At 37.8% G+C, this 24,112-nt stretch overlaps 1 protein-coding gene across 1 annotated transcript in view; it reads left to right on the top strand.

The window, feature by feature from the left end:
- Positions 1 to 6,156: 6,156 nt before the first annotated feature.
- Positions 6,157 to 24,112, top strand: part of LOC134220433 (fatty acid hydroxylase domain-containing protein 2-like) — a 41,961-nt gene continuing 24,005 nt past the window's right edge. The window contains exon 1 of the mRNA XM_062699492.1: positions 6,157 to 6,560. Within this exon, the coding sequence (XP_062555476.1) occupies positions 6,461 to 6,560 (100 nt within the window). The 5' untranslated portion in view covers positions 6,157 to 6,460. The remainder of the gene's footprint in view (positions 6,561 to 24,112) is intronic.

Raw genomic sequence — 24,112 nt, 5'->3', positions numbered from 1 at the left:
GGACGACGTGATAGATCATTTTCAGCCAGCGGTAGTGACGTTATGCCGTTATAGTCGGCGGCGTGGGTCGGCGTGAACTGATTGCATGCATCGAAAATTCTCTGAAATTTCTCCTAAGCTCCACAGAAATCCCTCCGAAAGTTCTTTCAGGGATCCATCCGGCAGATCCCTCAAGAAATACTCCGTAAGTTCCTCCAGAAATTCCTCCGGAAGTTCCTCCATGAATTCCTTTAAGAGTTCCTCCAGGAATTTATCGGGGAGTTACTCCAGGAAATCCGAAAGTTCATCCGGAATTCGGAAAAACTAGACCTATTCTAAAGGGTCTCAAGCCAGGCAAACCTGCGTGCTGGGCTGTCTTCTTGTACGAGTGGCGCTTAAGCCACTCTTCTACGAACGGAAAGGTCGACAGGCTGGCGAGTTACAAGTTTCTCCATGAATTCCCCCGAAATTTCCTCCAGGAAATCCTCCAAAAGTTCTTACAGGACATCATCCGGAAGTTCCTCCAGCAATTCCTCCAGAAGTTTCTCCAGGAATTCCTCTGCAATTCCTCTATGACTTCCTCCATCCGTTCATCCAGGAATTCAATCGAAAGATCTTCAAGAATTCATCCAAAACTTCCTCAAGGAATTCACCCAAAAGTTTCTACAGAAGTTTATCCGAAAGTTCCGAAAATTCCGAAAGTATGTATATTCGACAGTGAACAGGTCTAATTCCGATCCCTAAATATAGTATTTCTGCGACACCGTTGACTACCGGCCGTTCTCGTTGACCTCCTGTGGATCAAAGAACTAGTTCTATGAAAGGTCGTCGAACCGTGGGCACGTCGTTACTTTGATAACAAGGGTTGGGTCTTACGACAGGATTTAGATGCCGAATCAAAAAGCGAAAAAAACTTAACTAAGGGTTTTCATGGTTCATTACGAGCTTAGAGCGGCCAGCGAGTTCGCAGGACCTGACCCATATGAATGTTGTTGTGTAGAGTATGTTTGACGCCACGTCTGCTTTGAACCATCACGTTTTTCATGCAGGTCCTGAAGAGACATCTGATGGAATCTGGTAAAATACCACAAGATCATCTGCAGAACTCGTAAGATGCGTCTGCGATGGGCAATAGAGTGATTCAAATTTTGACTTTTTTGCTTTGCTTAAACGATGACATTTGTTATTTTAATAATCGTCCTAAATTTTTAGCTAATTTGGATGTAATTTGACTGAGCGCAAGCTGTTTGAAGTTTGTATGAAAATTACTATGAAAACAGTAACTTTTGTGGAAACCCGTTCCTCATCATTGCCCATTAAGCTTTTAAAGTGTATGAATACGTTAGCAACGTAGGAAATTTAACAAGGGAAAATATCGTCGTTGTTGCTAAACGATTTGATGCTGGCAACAAAAAATATTAGTAAAATACTGAATTACGGGAAATTCAATTTAACACGTAAAAGAATAACATCAATATCAATAATGAGCATTTCTGTTTTCTTTATAATTTTGCTCACAAAAGTCAGATTGCTTCGCAACAACAACTGACTTTCAGCTTAGGATCTATTCTATGATGGCGATGCATTAAATATATTCAAATAAATTCTGGGCTGCTTCACGAAACGATCCTTTACATAAGTGGCAATTCTCATAGTAATTTTCATATAACCTTCAAATGGCACGTGCACAGTCAAATTACATCCAAATCAGCTAAAAATTTGGGAGGAGTATTAAAATAGCAAAAACAATCGTTTAAGCACAGGGGAGCGAATAAGTCAAAATTTGAATCACTCTAATGGGCAATCAAACTCAAGAACGAAAAGATTAACTTGACCAGTGAGCTTCCAAAAAGTGATATATTTTCTTGTGAAATTAAATGAAATTAAAATGAAATATTTTTGTTTTGATCAATTTATCTGTTTATTCTAATGTAGCACTTCAATTGCTGGACCCTGTGGAGTGCCTTCGACCAAGGGAAACATGTTGATCTAGTTTCTCTGAGTATTTCGAAGGCGTATAACCGACCTTTGCAGATGCTGATTACTTGACAAATGAAAAAAATTATGATCAGCTAATTTTCCGAAATTACAAAGAAGACACCAAGAAAAATAATCAAACCAAGTTAGCGTTATTGCGGAAGCTTTTTATAACCGAGATGGTAGACGTTATTTGAAACAAAGTACAACAGAATCAAAAAACGTTGCAGGAAAAAGAGAGGGATCCTGTACTAGAATCCCGACCTACGAGTTTGGATGACGGAGATCTCATATCTGAGAAAAAATGTCCATGGCTATTTCAGAAACTTTTTAAAGCACTGAGTTGAAGACAGGCTTGAGGTGTGGGACAGATTAGAAAAAAACTTGCTTCCATTTCATTGCTGGCTTCAAATCGGACCTGGCCCAAGATGAATACACCATTGCATTATAGAATAACGCAAAATGAACTCCGCCATGAAATTCTGACGTTTGAGCGGGTCGCATAATGAACGCAAAATGAACTTTTGTTCGAGTAGACGACCCGCTCAAATGTCAAAATCCATCGGGTGAGTGAATTTGATGAACTCCTGCACAGGTCTAATAGACTCCTGCAAAGGTCTGGTGGGGGCATCCATAAATTCAGCTGTTATTGGTCGACGGTACATCAGCAGTGCCTTTCTCTGCTTTGTTCTCTCCGAGGAAGCTAAGTTTGTTACGACGAGACGGACGCAATGAGAAAACAGAACTGTACAATAAAAATCCTATTCAACTAAATGCTGATGTCATATTAGAAATTTGGAGACAGTGCTTGTCGATAGAAAATCCTTCCGCACGCGATGGCACATGAGCAAGTCAAACCACCTTCCTTTTGCCAGTGGAGATATATCAGCTTCCACACTGATATTCTTCCCTCCCCCTTCATACGGGAGCTTGGCAGAAGGAAGGTCGTGTGATATGTGCCATCACACATTTTTGCCCTCCGCTCGCTTTCAAATTCGACTTCTATAAAATCATTCTTCATGCCTGCCGGTATCCTAACGGAACTATCAATTCTATACTTTCGCCTCTAATTCTATCATGAACATGTACGTCTGAGTTTGGAAGATGATATTAGCATTTCCTTCTTCTTCTTTCTTCTTCTTCTTATTGGCATTACATCCCCACACTGGGACAGATCCGCCTCGCAGCTTAGTGTTCATTGAGCACTTCCACAGTTATTAACTGCGAGGTTTCTAAGCCAAGTTACCATTTTTGCATTTGTATATCATGAGGCTAACAGGATGATATTTTTATGCCCAGGGAAGTTGAGACAATTTCCAACCCGAAAATTGCCTAGACCGGCACCGGGAATCAAACCCAGCCACCCTCAGCATGGTCTTGCTTTGTAGCCGCGCGTCTTACCGCACGGCTAAGGAGGGCCCCAGTTTGTGAATAAACGCATGAATATTTTAGAATCAAACGGATGAAATTTGTATCCGTGTAATGTGAGAGGATGACACAAACATGTTATTTTTTAAATAAAAGGGTTATCGATAAGAAACAAAAAATCTCTGGGTTCACAAAACCTTTAGGAATCAAAAAGTCATTCTTTTACGAGCTTCGCGAAAAAAAAAAGTGGAGCAGAAACCTGTAAACCATTTACGAAACGCTAATAACAATTTGTTAAGTCAGACACATCTCTCGGCAAGTGTGAAATTTAGGGGAAAAGTGGGTAAAACCGACACCTTAAGCAACTTCACAGTTCCCCAATCTATGATGCAATTTTCCGGTCTAGAAATTTCATACAAGCATACTTTGGCTCTTCATGCATCAGTCTATGAGGTTTCAGGACAATATTTCTTGACAGATTTTGATTTATGATAAAAACGCGAACAGTCCATCTTCCAGCCCAACCAGCTGGGGTGCGGGTAAGATCGACACCACATGAGGGTAAAACCGACACATCAAGTCGTTATGGAATCGAACATCAGAACAATTCTAGATTATGTTACAACATAATTGAAAATGTTTAACACATTCATTTTGATATTTGTGTATGAAATTCATGTTTAGGGGTCACTCATAAGCGATGGTTGAACTAAATTTTATATATTTAAAATCATCACCACATAACATATTCTATTTAGTTTCTTTAGTGGGTCGGGTGAAACATATATAAGAATTTTAGTAACAAATTAAATATTGACATACATTTAAATTTCACTTATTTTAAAAGTTGTTTTTAACGGCGATTCAAAATAAATACGTATGGTGCAGTTATGACAAGAAATGAAAATGACTACACAGCCAATAGTTTTGAAAATTCAACGACGTGTGAAATTGCAGCTGATCCGAACAAACTAATAAACATTCGATATTCAATTAAATTTGGTTTAATTTTACAAGCAAGCACAGTTTAAATTTATTTCGATTTGAGAAAATGCTTATATCGATTGAATTTTGAGTTTATTTGCATGCTCCAAATATGTGCATGAAAATACATTTAATATCACAACATATTTTTATCTGTGTAGTTCCGTAGGTGACAAGCTACATGTTTACAGAGGTGAAAATGGATCACAAAAGAACACTAGGACACTAGAGAACGGATTGAATATATCTAAGAGCAAAATAGGCCTAAAAAATACGATTCTTCTTTAGGCGCTATTGTTATTCGACCCGCAGGTTTTCCTTGATGACTCAATATTACCCCCTAGACCTATTGTCACGCCCAATGATGATATGGCATGTATAATCAGTCTATGATTAAGTTATATTCCCGGCGCCTCATTTTCCAATACTTGAATTATATTATGGGAATGATGAGTCTAAAAAAACAGAGGTATTTCGTGATTCGATGGCAGATGTCGAATTTACCCCAACTGACATCATAATAATGATAAGATACATGTGGATGTTTATAATTAGAAAAGTTAGTTATTTATCCACAACACACTCAAAATGATGTTCAATTATGGATCGGAGATGGAATAAATACTGAAAATCAACAAATTATTGTCGAAAAAGCTTATACACCGATGTCAAAATTTTACATAACTTATCCCCTCAATGGTGACCAATGCTAATTGTCTGTTTATTATGACTCTTACACGTCTCCGCCAGTTACAAAATGACTATAAACACAATTCAAAGTGTGTCGAAATTCTGTCCGATAATCACTTGAAATCAGAGATTTGAAGTGGTGACGGTTTTACCCACAGTGTCGGTTTTACCCACAATTCCCCTAAAGGTTTCGTCGTCTTTACAAAAGTTGCCCGGATATTGTTTTGATGTTGAATGTTTATTTAGTTTGGAATGCAGCATTATTAGTTATACATGATTCTACAAGTTGAGTTTGATATGATAATGTGAAAAAAAACTTAAGCGAAGATCTATATGTATGTAAGAAAACATCAAAAATAGAAGACAAAATAGGATGATCAATCTGATAATTGTGAAGTGTGGGGTGAGAAGTAAGAGAGAAAAATGATTGGAAATAAATTATAAGTGCGATGTGAGTTGCTGAGTTGTTATAAACGAAATTTGCCTTGATGGATATCGTGTCATGTCATAACACAAAACAACAAAAAGTAGTCGTATAATTGGAATAAAATCGGCAATCATCATTAAATATTTTTTGTTTCCAAATTTCTTTTTCACCAATAGTTTCGGTAGCCTGTAGTTATAAGCTTCGCGTGTAAAGAATAGGATTCGCAACCATCATGTTCATATTTAAAACAAATTGTGAACCAGTCTAACGCATACTATGTACATGGAATTGTTTAACAATTTCTTTCTAGTACAAGTGCTTTGCTCAACTAATGGATGTTTTCGAGAAACTAAACTGTCACCAATACCACATTCGTCACTTATTTTATTAGCAACAAAAACCGTCACCTCAACCCTTGTCATGAAAACAACTCAACCGGCCGAAAACATCGCATATTCGTGTTTGAATAACTTTGCACATGGCGTATGCAAGTACCTGACTACTCTCAGCCTAGTTCTACCGGTACTGACCACCGCGCGGCAACCCGGCCAATTGTTGAGCCGAGTTCACTTGTTGTTGTCCGTTATTTACTTGCGCGATGCTGGGTTGACCTGGACTGGACAGTCAAATAGCTCACTCCTTAACCACCTCGGCGAACTCGTCGCCGTCATCACGCGTCGACGTCATCGTAGTTGCGAATTACTTCCATCTCGACAAGGGAAAAAAATCCACACGATCCATCAATCTACCGTGTGCGCGTGTTTGCGGCTGGCACCACACTTTGGACCGGGGTATAGAACCCAAACCACCGATCGCAGCACAATTTCAGTTGCTCTCGGCCAACCGGCGACTAATAACGCTTTCCTGATCTGATCTCCAGAGTGTGCGCGAGAAAGGTTCTCCTGATCCCGGCCAGTGTTCGGCACAGATTTGAATCGCAGTGATTTAGTGGTGGATTTTGGGAAAAGTGCACAAAGTTGGGGGGTTTGTGGTCGCATTTGTTAAAATCTTTTGCGCCTACAAGTGTTTCCGACCATGTTCGATCCCGTGGCCAATGTGACCATCGGGCTTCCCGGTAGTGTCAATTCCAGTTCGTTTTTCCAGAGAAAATGGGATTCCTTCCTGGATGTCGTTGGTAAATATTCCTTTATTGTTGATTAGTGCCTTTGAATAACATAGTGCCAAGCGAAACGATTAATGAGTGCGTGGTGACATGTTTGGTGAATTATGAACGAACTCGTGATGTGAAGAGCAAATATTTTGGAGAACGCAATTGAGGGAGGGTTTGAAGTGAATGTTGTATGAAATCCACATTTAACGGATGCATGTGTTCCCGAAAAACTGTTTAGTGCCATGTATTTGATGACATGCATTAGGCAGCAATTATTGCATCGAAAACTGATGTCACGCACAGTAAATTGAGGTAGGAAAAAGTCTTTCCAATGTTTGGGCATCGTATTAAGACATGCCTGAACGCAAGCACCAATTGTTGTGTACCGCCGAAAAACAAGTTTACAGACATTTGAAATAAAGAATTCATTACAAGGTGGAAGCAAAACACTGAAACGTGCGATAGTGCTACTTTCCAAAGTGGATATTCAGCAGATTCGTAGCAAAACAAAGGTGCTCAGGTATATACGTCTTGATGACCACAAATCGGGTCGACCCCCTTAATGTTATCCGTTTCTTTTGCAGTAATTGAAGAAATTGATTATGTTTGATATGATGAGTATTGGTTTAGTGCACAGGAAAGCTATTTGGAAATAGATATTGAAAAAGGAGAATAGCAATAGCAAGCTTTATTAAAAACTACAAATAAATAAAATGCCTTCATGAATTATTCGCTTTGAGCACGTTTATAGCAGCATGGCAGTCAAAAATAACGATTTGAAGGGACAATGATACATTTGAAAAAATCATTTCTTTTAAAAAACATTTATCTATACAATTCCGATGACCATATATAATTAAAGGTTCTTTTTTTATATTTAATCCCAACACCCTTCAACAATCGAAGAGTAAAGCCCAAAGCAGCGATATAATAAACTATCGTTATCTGAAAAAGTGATGAATATGTATTTTTCTAAAAACGTTACTTTGTCAGATTATGGCAATAAATATAATATTTGTTATTGCAAATAGTGTTTATTCAGCATTTATTGTATTTCTCATTCAGATTTACGGATGAAAAGGCAATGTTGGCAAAGCAAAAAATCCCAAATAAAACGCTCTTGAGAAAATTTTCGATAAACTTGCTGAAGAATTTCTGATCGGGGACCAGATTCCCCATCTCTGATTACAGATTTCTTAATTTGGTAAAAAAGATTTGTGCAAACTGTGGTTGGTTTGGAAGAGAATATACAATATATGCTGATCTACGATTTAGGGCAGAGAACCATTTGGGCAGTAGCCCCTATTCCCGTCTGCAACGTTCATTACTCGAGCGCATTACAACTGAATTACTTGTTTTTTAGTACATGGTTAGTTCCTATCGATATCTAGTGATGTAGAAACAATCAAGCCATTTGGTTGGAACGCGGTCGAGTTATTAATGTTGTGGACGGGAATAGGGGGTGCTGCCCAAATGGTCCCGCTCCCTATATCTCCACTTACCCTTGTTCAATCCTTTACAATTACGGCGTTCCTTTTCGGTTGAAACAGGAATGTCTTGAAGATGAGCGTACCGCATACCAAGTCGCACCATCCAAAAAGTATGGGAATTTGTGAAGCTTCGCTACAAGCACGTTTGGCAAACAGTAGTCCCGCCTACGTTAGCTCAAACCTAGATCAAACTGATCCAACGGTCGCTCAAACAGCTTCGCACACGCCGAAACAAAGCCGTAACCGAAGCGTTTTCTTAAGGACACAGTCAATGTTGGTCCAACGTGTTTGGCCGTGTGTACTGGAGACGGAGCCATTAAAATGATCCGGATCTTTGATGTTAGTGAATGATTCATAGCTCTCTCTTTGGGAGACCCGGTTCATCGGATCAGTAAATTATCAGAACATTTATAAGAAAATGATAAAATGAAAAGTTTATTCTATATATGAATCGTTTGTTTGAGAAACTGCATATGCAAAATTTTTGGCCAGATTCTGAATCCTCGTCCAAAAATAAGTATTCTGAAAAAAAAACAGGATTTTTTTTTCAGGAATGTATGAAAATTATTTCGTTTGTTTGAGAAACTACATTATTATTATTATTATTCAAGCTAGAATCCTATAATTATTAGAGGGGGTTGAATTACCGCACGCATTATGAAGAGCAATTATGGAGTAGGTACTGTTTACAGCTTTCGCACTTGGCTTGGCTCAAATTGGTATGGGAAAAACTTTTATCATTTTTTTTTATGGGCCGCCTTCTTATTCGGTTCTATTTGATGCCCTGATGCTCTGGACAAAATTTTAGCCAAATCGGTTGACGTTTGGGCGGTGCTAAACTCGTTGGAAGTTAATATGGGAAAATGTATGCAGAAACATCCAAAAATAGTGGATTACAGTTGGACGGCACAACTTACGATGAACAACTATGATACTCATTCAGATCTTGAAGAATTTAATACAGAATTTTATGCAGAAAACCGCGAGAAGATTAGAGTTTGCCCGGCTAAGTTATTAGCATTTCTCTAAAGTGGGGTTTTAGCAAATTTCGTTTCTTGTACCTTTGAAAAGAACTAAATTCACCCCTACAATACTCCAGTAAAATGCTAATATCTTTGCCTAATAAACTCTAATCTTCTCGCGGTTTTCAGCATAACATTCAGTATTTAATTATACAAGATCTGAATGAGTATCATTGTTCTTGATCATAAATTGTGCCTTCCAACTGCAAATCACTGTTTTTGGATGTTTCTGCATACATTTTTCTATATAAACTTCCAACGAGTTTAGCACCGCCCAAACGTTGGCGGATTTGGCTGAAATTTTGTCCAGAGCATCAGGGCATCAAATAGAACCGAATAAGAGGCCGGCCCATCACAAAATTTGAAAAAGTGTTTTTTGAGCCACCCTAATATAGATACATGATACATGCAGTTTCTCAAACAAATGTACTTTTAGAAGATCCGGATCATTAGACTGAATGATCCAGATCTGATCCGTTCAGCAAAGTGATTCGTTTTCCCATCTCTAGTGTGTAAAATATGAGGATCACTTCAAAATGTCATCTTAAAAAATAAGGATGGTGAAAATGACACTTTGAAACATTGGGACAGCTACATTGGGACAGTTAATATTCTTCATTCACATCAAGATTTTTTATGTATAGGTTATCCGACTTCGTCAGTAGATGGGAATAACCAGCGCGGGGGGGAAACATACATTTTCAGTGCAAAACGTAAACAAACGAGCATAAATTCCATACAAAAATCCAAGATGGCTGAGTTGGGGATATTGACAAGTCGGATAACCTGTACATAAAAAAATCTTGATTCACATCTCGCATTATACTCGCTCTCTGTTCTCACACCTTTTTACCGCTTGTCGGTTTTGATCCTTCATCAGGCCAATTCTGCAGCTCGTTTAGCTGCAACACCGCTCTAGGAGTATCTATTGTAGAGAATGTATATTCCAAATTAGGTTGAAGTTGTTCCTAAGGAATTCTCAAAAGGTTTCTATGAGGAATTTATTGAAAAAATGTCTACATTCCAAAGAGGATTTCTGTAGCATTTAAAATCCGAAAAATTAGAAAGAAATATTTTGGAGGAGTTTCCACGGAAATTTTTGGGGCGCTGACCACAGAAATTCTACAAGAATTCCCGGACGTTTATCAACAAGAATTGACCTTTCCCGTCGAAAATTTTTATTCGCTCAATTGATTCTTTATTTTTTTTAAGGTCAACTTTCCCAAAGAACCCATATTTTTTTTACTCCTCTGAGTATTTTTTAAATTTAAAATAAAAAATCTTAAAGTGCTATTAATTGCGTATTATTCGGCAACTCGGCCGTACGAAAACTATTTTTTTGTTAAATATCTTGGCTGTGCATATGCACAGCATATGTTTCGAAAATGGACAAATTGATATGAAATTTGCGTAAAGAATCCACGTGTCTTGGAGGGACTCGAACCCTCAACCTCCTACTCTCTAGATAGGCGTGATAACCCCTACACAACAAGACCACTTAAAGGTCACGTTTGCGGAAAAGCCATCAGAATCCGAGTACCAACCTCCACCGCGGTTAGCTCTCTTTTTTGCTAATTGAATATCTTTCGGATGCTTGATTTGTCCAATCTCCACATGTGCTTTACTATTGTATACCCACTTTTCCGCAAACGTGACCTTTAAGTGGTCTTGTTGTGTAGGGGTTATCACGCCTATCTAGAGAGTAGGAGGTTGAGGGTTCGAGTCCCTCCAAGACACGTGGATTCTTTTTCGCAAATTTCATATCAATTTGTCCATTTTCGAAACATATGCTGTGCATATGCACAGCCAAGATATTTAACAAAAAAATAGTTTTCGTACGGCCGAGTTGCCGAATAATACGCAATTAATTGTAATCAAGTGTCGGTCTTTCACCGTCATTAGTCGTCTGAGTACACGCGACCGCTTACGTTAAGGCAATCAAACTCATCAAATGCTTTAGCCAAGCAAGCCTTTGGCACAGCAGAGTGCGATTGAATTCGCATTCTATACCGTCCCGCCCAGACAGTTCCTGGGGAATGGAGTGCGATCCTCTCGTTTAATAAACAATGTGCACTCGCTTGGCTGTGGGTATACAATAGTAAAGCACATGTGGAGATTGGACAAATCAAGCATCCGAAAGATATTCAATTAAAAAAAATAGCTAACCGCGGTGGAGGTTGGTACTCGGATTGTGATGGCTTTTCCGCAAACGTGACATTTAAGTGGTCTTATTGTGTAGGGGTTATCACGCCTATCTAGAGAGTAGGAGGTTGAGGGTTCGAGTCCCTCCAAGACACGTGGATTCTTTTTCGCAAATTTCATATCAATTTGTCCATTTTCGAAACATATGCTGTGCATATGCACAGCCAAGATATTTAACAAAAATAGTTTTCGTACGGCCGAGTTGCCGAATAATATGCAATTAATTGTAATCAAGTGTCGGTCTTTCACCGTCATTAGTCGTCTGAGTACACGCGACCGCTTACGTTAAGGCAATCAAACTCATCAAATGCTTTAGCCAAGCAAGCCTTTGGCACAGCAGAGTGCGATTGAATTCGCATTCTATACCGTCCCGCCCAGACAGTTCCTGGGGGCATGGAGTGCGATCCTCTCGTTTAATAAACAATGTGCACTCGCTTGGCTGTGGGTATACAATAGTAAAGCACATGTGGAGATTGGACAAATCAAGCATCCGAAAGATATTCAATTAGCAAAAAAGAGAGCTAACCGCGGTGGAGGTTGGTACTCGGATTCTGATGGCTTTTCCGCAAACGTGACCTTTAAGTGGTCTTGTTGTGTAGGGGTTATCACGCCTATCTAGAGAGTAGGAGGTTGAGGGTTCGAGTCCCTCCAAGACACGTGGATTCTTTTTCGCAAATTTCATATCAATTTGTCCATTTTCGAAACATATGCTGTGCATATGCACAGCCAAGATATTTAACAAAAATAGTTTTCGTACGGCCGAGTTGCCGAATAATACGCAATTAATTGTAATCAAGTGTCGGTCTTTCACCGTCATTAGTCGTCTGAGTACACGCGACCGCTTACGTTAAGGCAATCAAACTCATCAAATGCTTTAGCCAAGCAAGCCTTTGGCACAGCAGAGTGCGATTGAATTCGCATTCTATACCGTCCCGCCCAGACAGTTCCTGGGGGGGCATGGAGTGCGATCCTCTCGTTTAATAAACAATGTGCACTCGCTTGGCTGTGGGTATACAATAGTAAAGCACATGTGGAGATTGGACAAATCAAGCATCCGAAAGATATTCAATTAGCAAAAAAGAGAGCTAACCGCGGTGGAGGTTGGTACTCGGATTCTGATGGCTTTTCCGCAAACGTGACCTTTAAGTGGTCTTGTTGTGTAGGGGTTATCACGCCTATCTAGAGAGTAGGAGGTTGAGGGTTCGAGTCCCTCCAAGACACGTGGATTCTTTTTCGCAAATTTCATATCAATTTGTCCATTTTCGAAACATATGCTGTGCATATGCACAGCCAAGATACTTAAAGTGCTGTTTTTCAAGATTGGCCTAACATTTGCCCGATTTTGAGCGAACATCGTGTGAACTTTTCAGGCCGGTTTACACGTGCAGCTCTTTATCGGTTTTTGTTTTCAATTTTGGAAGGAGCTAGAGACTTTAAAAAATATGTGTTCTTCGGGGCAGATGACCTTAAATAATAGGGTCGTTCAAAAAATTGATTTTGCTCCACAGCGGTCATTTGACTCTTTATCATGTTCTGAGCGTCCTCTGAAAATTTGAGCTCATATGGATTAAAACTGATTTAGCACAAGCCGTTTCAAGTTTGCATGCAAATTAGTATGGGGCAATTTATTTTTTCATTATACTGATAATAACGCTTCCTCATTAAGCGCAGGTTATAAGAAAACCTACATAAAGAGATGGATTTTTTTTCGACTAATTTTATTTGCTAATTATCTAATACATTCATTCATCTCTTAGACTAAGTGTTCCGTGTTTTCTTAACACTATCATCCTTATTTGCTATGTTACGCTTTTAGTTATTATTAATACATTTCAATTGCCTCTGGCAGTTAGGATATTTCCTCTGGTTGAATTAAACCATGTAGGAATTACAATGTTTTCAACTTAAACTAAACTTAACCTAATTTATACTAAGGGTACAAGGAGTTAATCATTGCAATAGAAGATTGCAACGATTTTTGTCTAAAATTGGAAATTATTTTGTTGGACATTTGTTGCAATGTCTCAATATTAGAAATTCTATGAAGTTCATTGGTACTATACCACGGAGGCAACTTCAGAATCATTTTCAAAATTTTATTTTGAATCCTCTTCCTGGTATTGCAGCAACTAGTCCATATTGGCACAGCATACAACATGGCTGGTCAAAAAATTTGTTTGTAAATCAAAAGTTTATTCTTAAGACAAAGTTTTGATTTTCTGTTTATAAGTGGATATAGACACTTAATATATTTGTTACATACGAGACGAGCCAGCCTCGGGCTGAAAGTCTCGATAATAAAGACAAAAAAATATTTGTTACATTTGGCTTCAATGTGATTATTAAAATTTGATTGATGATTGATTTGATCTAGCAGATGTGGGAGAATTATAAGCTGAGTTTTGGAAGCATTCGGGGAAATTTTCCATTTTTGCAAGTAAGTGGAGAAAATATCCAAACTTTTTTGCAATCTACTACAAATGACACGAAGGCTTAGCCCTTTGGCTGAAAGGCCCGTGTCATCTGCAAACAATGATTTTTGACACCCTTGTGGTAAATCAGGGAAGTCAGAAGTAAAAATGTTATACAAAATGAGCCCCAGTATGCTGCCTTGGGGAACACCAGCTCTTACAGGTAATCTATCAGATTTAGAATTCTGATAGTTTACGTGCAGTGAGCGATCTGATAAATAATTTTGGATCAGTTTAATGACATACAGAGGAAATATTAAAATTCATCAATTTTACAATCAAACCTTCAACACTGTCAAATGCTTTCTCTATATCAAGAAGAGCAACTCCAGTGGAATATCCTTCAGATTTGTTGAGTCGAATTAATTTGGTAACTCTTAATAACTGATATTAAGTGGTTGAATGCCCATGGCGAAAATCAAATTGCTCATCAGCAAAAATAGAATTGTCATTGATATGAACCATCATTCTATTTAAAATAATCTTTTCAAACAGTTTGCTTATTGAAGAAAGCAAACTGATTAGGCTATAACTAGAAGTCTCAGCTGGATTTTTGTTCGGCTTCAAAATAGGAACAACTTTGGCGTTTTTCCATTTATCTGGGAAGTATGCCAATTGAAAACATTTGATAAATAAATTAACCAAAAAGGGTAAAGAAAAAGATATTTTAGTTACTAGATAAGCGCTCTCTTTAAGCGCTGGAATTGGCTTTTGAGTTTTTTTTTAAGAATTTTCGTTAATTTCCAAAAGGGTTTCGAACCGGGATCCAACTCCGAGACATTATTCTCAAAGTTGGTATTTCTCAGAATAGCGAAACTTTTTTTTATTTCATTTTGCAAATTTCGCCAAATAATTTCGCCAAATAATTTCGCCAATGCCTTTGGCTTCGACAATTAAATTTGTCAAAGATACGAGAGCATTATCAATATCACTTTTGATCGTTAAACTTCTTTGAGGGCATCACTTAGCCCTTAGCCCCTCACGGAATCCAACTTTCAAAGTACTCGCGTTTTCAAGGGCACACCATTCGATACGGAAGCAACGCACAACTGTCATTTTTATTGTTTCAGCTTTGCTGCGTCGCAGCATGCGTGAAAAAATAAGATGGAAGATGGAGATGCATGGAAACTTGAAACGGCTTGTGCTAAATCAGTTTTAATCCTAATGGGCTCAAATTTTCAGAAGACACTCAGAACATCATCAAGAAACAGATGACCGCTGTGGAGTAAAATCGATTTTTTCAACCAGCCTATTGAATAAACCAAAGAATCGACTGATACAAAAAATCGAGATACATTTTTTTACGGAAAAGTCAATTAACCGCTGAATGTGTGCAGAAATTTCCAAAACGATTTCCACAGGAATTCAAGGAGGACATTTCTAACGTATTGCAGGAAAAGTTTTTGCAGAGATTTCTTCCTAAATTCCACGATGACCACAAGAATTTCTTTAAAAATACTCAAAAATCAAAAAAAGTTCTGCGAAAGTTCTCAGAGCAGTTGGATTTCTGTAAACATTTGTTTATTTATATTAGACTAAGGCCGGAGTGGTCTGTGCATTTGGTCTGGCCTATTCAGTTCGGTCCATGGCTGCACGTTGCTAACCACGCAGTCTGCAGAGACTCCGAAAATCGCCCTCCACCCGATCGATCTACCTTGCCCGCTGTGCACCTCGCCTTCTTGTTCCCGTCGGATCGTTGTCGAGAACCATTTTCACCGGATTACTGTCCGACATTCTGGCTCATTGGGCAAACCTACGCAAACCTCCTGGGTCGGAGGGCCGTTGCGTCAGGTCTGTTTAGCGTTCCACCTAACACCAGGACTTGGGCTTGTGCGCTTTGAGTGGCACACGGTCGCTTTGGTGGAGCCTACATGCGGATACATGCAGCTTTTCATAGAAGTTTAACAGAGCTCACAGTCAAACCCCACCACACCCTAGGCACCTGATGAATTTATGTAGGAATTTTCGCAGATGTTCTCGGAGATTTTAACTGAATGACGAGCTCGGAGGTCTAGTGGCTACCGCATCTGCCTTATAAGCAGGAGGTCGTGTGTTCAATTCCAGGCTCGTCCCTTTCCTACTTTGTATTTCTATCTTAGTTCTTTCTGTGTTTCACGTTCTACCAAATATTTAACCTATATAATATATAACCTACCAAAGTTATAACCTTCGAATTGCTCAATGCTAATGCTAATGCTAATATTCCCGGAGATTTTAGCTGAAATTCCGGTTTTTCTAGCCAACATCTCAGTATAAAATTCATGATAGTATGTGTTTTGTTTACTAACATCACATTTAATTTTCATTAGGATACAGAACTGTCAGTATTCAGGGATCCCAAGTATTTATACAGACATTTGGTCTTGCATACAGACATCATACAGATTACTGACGTTATACAGACTTTTCGTTGAAGTTACAGACTTTTAAAGACATTCAGTTTTTAAAAACTTTGGAGTGCCAAACAGAATCCTGTTGGGCTTTCCAATCAAACCATTTTGGGTTTTCAAGCAAAATCGTTATGCGGATTTCGTCCAGAATTCTATAAGGATTCCAAACGTCATCATTTTAGGCCTCTGAACGGGATCCCTTTTGGGCTCCAAACAGAATTCAAACAGAAAGATTCTTTGATTCCTTTCGGAAACCTAAAAAGATTCCTTAAAGAAGTCCACATCAATCCATTCTGAAGCCCAAAATGATTCAGTTTAAAAGCCCTGAAGAATTTCATTAGTATGCCTAAAAGATATCCGTTCGTACGCATTTTCGTACAGAATTATGTGAACTTCCGAACGTAATCCTTTTGAGTTTACTAACGGAATCCCTCCGATTTTCTGAAAGAAATTGCTTTGGGCTTGCGAAAGAAATCCTTCTGGACTTCCAAACGGAATTCTGATGGGATTCTGAACGGAATACTTTTGGTCTTCCGAACGGAATCCTTTTGGACTTTCGAAAGAAATACTTTTGGACTTCCGATTGGAGCGTTCTGGGCTTCTGAACGGAATCTTTTTCTGCTTCTGGACAAGAGATTCTGATTAGAATACTTATGGGATTTCCTAGCAAGCGCAAAAGGAATCCGAAAGCCAAAAAGAGCTCCGTTCAGAAAACCGAAAAATATCGGTGCGTAAACCCAAAAACAAGGCCTTTCTCTGGGTTTCCGAACGAAATTATTTGGGATTCTGGAAGGAATTTCTGAACAAAATTCTTCAGGAGCCATCTGGGCTTCTGAATGGATTTTTTTTTCTGTTTCTGTACAAGGGATATCCTTTTGGGATTCCGAAGCCTAAAAAGATTCCGTTCGGAAGCCAAAAGAATTCTGTTCAAAAGCGCAAAAAGAGTTCCGTTCGGAAGCCCAAAAAAGTTTGAAAGACCAAAGGTTCTCCGTTTGTAAACCCAAAAGTTGTCAATTCCGTTCTTTGGCTTTCCAAACGGATTTATTCCTTCTGTGCCTCTCTTCCGAACCGAACACTTTTGGACTTCCCAATGTTTTTTCAGTTAGGAAATTGCGTAAATATTATCAATTTATGCTTATGTAACAACATACATATAGATAATAACATTATTCAGAGCTTTGTTGTGGAATATCTTCACTTGGCATAAGACGAGATAGTATTAGTGGTATTATCCCATTTAATTCCACCACTTGATTGTAACTTTACAGTAAATACCAAAAAACGTATTTCGACCTCAACAGCAATCTTACTTGTCTTCAGTATCTCCAGGGCCGGATTTATGGGGGGGAGCGGGGGGCCGTGGCCCCGGGCCCCCACAATTCTTATGTACCAAAACCAACCTTTTTTGTACATTTTGGGGCCCCCACATACCGTCGGCCCCGGGGCCCCCTTCCGGCTAAATCCGGTCCTGAGTATCTCGTACTTGACTCGACTAAGTCTTACACCGACTTTTTGATTAATGATTTCTCAATATTCTACGTAGTCAAAAGTGCATGATTTTTAAATAGTTTTCTAATTTTTGTACCTTTTAAACTCCATACAAAAAATGCAGACATTTTGCTGAGACTGATACAGACTTATAAAAATTGTATCTTGTAATTGGCACCCCTGAGTGGGATATGGTCCCGCAATGTTGGCTGTAAAACAAACCTATTGTGTGATAGGGATCCCACCGGGCTGCATAAAACACAACACGCGTGGCGTTGCATTATTCTTTCTTAGTGAATTGAATTGGAACGAAAAAAAGATTTCAATAAAGCAGTCTAACGTTAACCATTGATGAGTACGCACCTGCATTTATTATAGCAGTGATTACTGCCCTAAGTAATCAATAATATTACAATATTTTGTAAAGAAAAATTCAATGTCGTTTGGAAATCTTCTTCTATAATATAAAAATAAAGTTGGAATTTGTATGACCACGCATCACTCAAGAATATACAGCCCCATTTTTACTAATTTATATTCTTATTCTTCTTTAATTTACGAGGAAAATTTTTATGATAATACTGGAATCCTTTGAAAATTAAAACTCAATCTTCTTGATGAAATGTTTTTTTCGTACAATTTGCATTGAATTTTCAACTTTTTATCATCTAGGGTATAAGGCTCAAACCTTAGCCCATTATGCTGTGGTTGAACACATTTATCGATGTAAATATTCATATATTGAAGATCTTACCGAAATTATGCCGCCAAACGGCTTTCTTACTTTTGGTTATTACGCTAAGTATTCAAGAACAGCAATAATAGTTCAAAATCTATTATTTATTCCATCAAAAGTTTTGTGCGAAATGGACTTTATGTTCGGCCAATTTTCGTAATCTCGGGTCTGGTGTTGGATGCTTTTTCGGCCCATGAAATGTTGGTGCATTATTCACTGTAAATCGTTTGTATGCCGTAAGGTAGCCAATTATAATGTGCTGCTTCAAGTGAAAATCGTCAGCCGAATTTTGGCAACGAGTGTTCTAAAATTGTTCAAAAATTTTGGTCAATTGTGTCACTATACCAATGAAAATAGTGAATTTAACATGAATGCTAAAATAGTGTGACTTTATTGGGCAAAAAAATCTCTTGCACTGCCTGCTTACTTAAGTGGGTGCTAACAAACCGAGTCCAAGCAAATTTTCACGCAAATTTATTGCGTTTATCAATGAATGCATGAATCTTGCGTATTATAAATAAAGTCGGCTTGATACACTTTTTCAAAGAAGCATTGATAAATATCTCTCTACAAAACGATGTATTATTGTTGAATTATTGATTAATTTGCATGATGAGCCAACGTTGCATCCAGGCCTAACATTACCTTCCGTTACCCTATATATATAAATCAAAGTTGGCATTTGTATGACTGCCCTTCACTCAAGAATAGACTCAAGAACCAAAAACAATCTCTTTGTTGAAATGGTTTTTCGTACATTTTGTATGAGAATTTCAAATCTTGATTATCTGTGTATATAATATGTAAACTGTGAAAAAAAGAGATATAATTTTTAAGAACCGATTTGTTTTCTAGATTAATTCTCGCTTAACTTTTCAAAAGGACCAAGGTAACATTTTTTTTCAATAATTAAATGAGTACTGCAATCAATTGGTCTGTTGATTGCAATATTCAAATTAATTTATGAAAAAAATGTTACTTAGGTCCTCTTCAAAATTTAAGCGAGAATTTTGTACGCAAAAATTCTAGCCTATCATTTCCAAAGCTACTATTCATACCGCCTGAGTTCGACACAAACATCGTGCTGAAGAAGAAAGCGAAAAGTTCACACTTATCCGACGAGATGTTGGCCCGTTGTTGATCCAAATGTACTGTTGACGGCTGTCCGCACTCCACACTCTTTGCGTTTAGATTTTACAAAGTTTCAGAAGCTTTTGGGATTTTGTCTTAAATTTCGTTCTGTGGAAACCGCATGCCAATGAGATTTAACCCATGATGAACAAGTGATGCAAATTGTCTTTTTCAGCCATGAAGAATATCGGAAAATAAAAACATAATTTGACTTTTGAATTCAAATAGAAACGGTCGCATAGCACAGCAGATGGCAAATTTAGGTTCAATACTGACACCCATTAAAATCTGCACTTCTTCATAAGTTTTATCACCAGTGTTGCTGGTATTTATCAAAATCCGACTACACCGCTAGCGAATCTCGGCAAATCAAGAACCACTGAAACACAAAGCATTTCTTCCTGAAATTATACAATTCTACGATTATTATTGTAGTCAACTTTATTACACAACTGGCTGCTAATCAGTTTTTACACCTAATTATGGGTGTAGGACTTCCACGCTACACTATAATAGTCACCATTTCAATCTATGCATTCCGTTGATTACAGTTTATCGGCCATCTATCGTGCACGGTGCTAATTCCCGCCGTATGTGAATGCCTAATGACATGCCGCATGGTGAGCAACTTCAACCGATACCGGCTTCTCCCGTAGGCCGTAGGGCATCACTCGGCTGTTTGTTTATTTTATTCGTTTTAGTTCTGTTTATTTTCGAAGTCAACCGGGTTAGAATACAGATCGTGTTCTAATTTAAGGAACTGGGGCTACTTTTGCTGCATTACACCTAGGAACATTGTTGGAATTTTTTTAAATATTTTTTATCTATGCTGCTGGGATGAGAGAGAAAATTTGAAATTGAAATTACTCTTGAGTTTTACAATAAGTTGACAAATTTTGTGATATTTTTTTCAAAATTTCAGTAGATGAGCGAAATTTACCCAGAGTATAAATAGCACGTGATATCGAATTAATTGTGGAACTAAGAACCATATTTTGGAATTTTTTGAATCCGATCTATGATGTTTTTGTCGCCGCCGCTGTTGACTAATGATAATAATTGATGCATCAAGCCACTTCGAATGATTCAACAAATCTACTTCCTTTGAATCATTTCTCACATCATAGCCAGCAGCCAATGTCAATGCCGCCGGTAGACACGCGTTCCGGTAAGTGGATTTCGGCGCTACACATTTGAATATAACGGCGAGGGTCGTCCTATCATTACAACTCGAATTCTCGTGAGCCACCTGGGCGCAGAAGATTAGGTTGCCATCTTGCATCTTTTGTCATGCTTGGAGATTATAAACTTTAAGAGATGACCGGCGTAAATTCAAAGTTTCGTCAATATAGCATTATATAGGTAAATGAAAAATAAAATTGTCATATGAATCATTCAACTGAGATACCCGTAATTTAATTTGCGTTTTGGCAGTGGCAAAATTAGTATAATTCCTTTTATTCCGGTATGGAATAAACTTTCTGATTCAGTAAATGATATTTCAAAAATTCAAATAGTCAAGAATGGAACGAGCTCGCAAACAATTTCGTCGAAATTGAATGTCATAGATAATACTATTGTCGGTTATTTTTGTCAGTAATGAATCATAATCAAGTGTTTTTGGCTATCAATAATCCTCATTGATTGATGGCGAACTACTTGGACTAGTCCATTTGAAATAGAGAACCAACAAAAAATTATAGAAAGCGGTTACAATTCGGCACATATCTATGTAATAATCATTTAAAATATTCATTAAGACTACTTGATGTCAGATGGATTAAACAAATAAATAAATAAATTTTACTATTATATACTCAGATTTGATTAGCTATATCTCGTTTGAAATTTGGCGAAATGGCATTACCATCATTGATTTTAGTGACTGTGTCGAAGATAGGTACTACAGTAAGCGTCAGTCCTAAGCTTAAATTCCCAAAAAAAAGATAAAAAATTATATTATTCATCAACTTTCCATAATGTTGTATGGTGCACTTCACGTATGCTGATATATTGAGCTCTTCTTCCTAGTTATTTGCGCAAATGATTGAATACTCAGAAACGTGTATTGAGAATTAGCACAGAACTGATAATTTAAAAACTCACTCCGAAATTCGATTAGTAAACATTGAAACCATTTTGAACAAAGCTGCTTTAGAACAAATCTTCTCCATGAAAGGTGTTTGGTGACACCACGCACGATTACATCATTGGAACGAAAAAACGGAACAAATCAGCTCACTTGTCAAAAGACGAGTTAGTACTATCGCATTCTTGACCCGAAAAATAGTTCTAGTTACAACTTTTCGTTAACACTAATAAATTACAAATTTAAGTCCACCACTTGATAATAACTTTACAGATACGTATTTCAACCTCATCAGTAAAGCCGTCTTCAGGCGAGTACTATATAATCGAGTGTACTATGAGACACTGAAGACGGCCTCACTGTTGAGATCGATGTACTTAAGTTACAATCATTTGGTGAAATTCAATGGGATAGTACTAACTTGTCTTATGACAAGTCAGGATATTCAGGATATTCTTATCAAATCAATTAAAAGTAGTGCCGTGAATATAGTATCCGAAACAAAAACTATTATTTTATGCTAATTATGTATGATAGCATTCGCACGCATCCCCGTGCAAAAAAAAAAGAACCAAGCGTATTAAGAAACAAAATCCAGATTAATCTACCTGACGGTGATGGTGCCTTTCTCGTATAAATTTAAATGTTAAAAAATATTCGTCAAACCCACAACGACTATTCAAACATAATTTCGGGTGTTCCAGTGATTTTTCCGTTAGTTATTTATTAACATCACGTCACAATAGCCAAATTCTACGGTCATAAAATTTGCAACACTGATCTACAATCTACAGTGCAGTGCGGATTTTATGATCCACCTCTTGACCGCAGAAATGTCTTTGTTTTCGTTTTCAATAGTCATTGTGGTGCGGAACCGCACGCCACGCCGCCGTCAAAACAGATGCCGGTCATCGAAGCCGGAGGTATTAACTATGAATAATTAATTCATCAAATTGGAGGCAGTGCGGTGAGCGATGATGGAGGCAGAAGCCAACATTAACTTACTTACCTAGTCGGGTAAGCATGTGTTTATATTCATGTTAGGAACCTGTTCGGTCGAAAATCGGTTCTCGCATGCTGATTTTTGCTGGTTTACTCAATTCTAGAACAATTCAAGCACCAAGAAACGAGTGATAGTGTTTGCCACATACAATACCAAAAACCTGTGACACTGCCTTTCTCGCATTTTCTCGGCCTGAAAAACTCACCCGATGTTTGTTCAAAGTCGGCAAATGTTAGACCAATCTTGAAAAACAGCACTTTTTTGATTTTTTGTTTAATTTTTTTAAATACTTAGAGGCGTCAAAAAATATGGGTTCTTTGGGAAAGTTGAAAGTTAAAGAATCGATTGAGCAAATAAAAATTGCGTTTGATTCTTTTTCTTGATTTTTTCGGGTTATTTTTACTCGAAAAATCAAATGAACTTCCCAGCAAGCTCCTGTAAGTTCTCCAAAAATAATCATTTTGAAACTTTTTTAGGATTTTCATCGAGAAATCCTTTGAAGTTTTTACGAACTTGTATTTAAAAGTTGCAAGTAAAGTTTTTAGAAATTCCCAAACGAAGTTGTTCGGAAATTTTACGGAAAATTCTTAGGAGAATTATGCAGAAAAATTTTCGAAATGTGGATTTCAATAAAGAATTCTTTGAATTTCAGCGAAATGGTTTAGAATATCCAAGGAGTGTTCATTGAAAACTGCTTGGAATATCAACCAAAAAAATTGGAAATTTTGAAGGAATTGTTAAAAAAAACTCGAAGAATTGTTTGGCCAGAAATCATTTGGCTGAATACCACTTGACCGAATAACATAATAAACCGAAAGTCATATATCCGATCCATTGTCATCATTTGGTAATTAGGTTATAACTTTTATAAAAAAGATTTGGCTGTTACAGCTATTAGGAAAACTGTTTTGCTGGAAATGACATTTGGCGAAATGGACATACGGCCATGCTGGTAATAGGGCCGATAAAACTGATTGCCCAATAGAAGTTACATACTACTGAGAAAAATTGTCGCTGTTAGGAACATCTTTTGCTGGGGATAGATAGGAAAGAATCCATACGATTTGACAGTTCTGTACCCAACATGTTTCGGACAGCAGAACAAAGGAAACCGAAGCGTCGATCTTTCTCTGTAATGTATAACCTTTTTATAACCTAAAAAGTCGTTTGACCAAATAGGTCATGTAGCCGAGAAATCCGTTTGGCTGAAATAGTCTTTTGACAAAAAGGGACATTTGGCCGAACGTGTTACACGGATTATATTTGATAAAGGGGTAATATGACCAAAAATGTCGATCCGTTTGACCAAATGGTTCTTCGGCCAAATGGAATTTTTGGCAACATGACCTATTCGGCCAAATGACTAGTTGTCAATTGGCCAAATGTCATTTTTGGCCAGGTAAGTTTCGGACTATTGGTTTGTTCGACCAAACAACTTTCGAGCTTGTGACCTTTGGCTAAATAGATGTTTGCTGAATGATTTTCGGTCAAATAACCCTTTTAAAAAACAGTAAGCCATCTGTTCGAATGCCACCTGCTCGAAAAACACGTTAA

Source organism: Armigeres subalbatus, chromosome 3 (genome assembly GCF_024139115.2).
Source record: "Armigeres subalbatus isolate Guangzhou_Male chromosome 3, GZ_Asu_2, whole genome shotgun sequence".
Taxonomy (NCBI): Eukaryota; Metazoa; Arthropoda; class Insecta; order Diptera; family Culicidae; genus Armigeres; species Armigeres subalbatus.
Note: the sequence above shows the minus strand (reverse complement) of the source record. Positions and strands in the feature narration are given on the sequence as shown.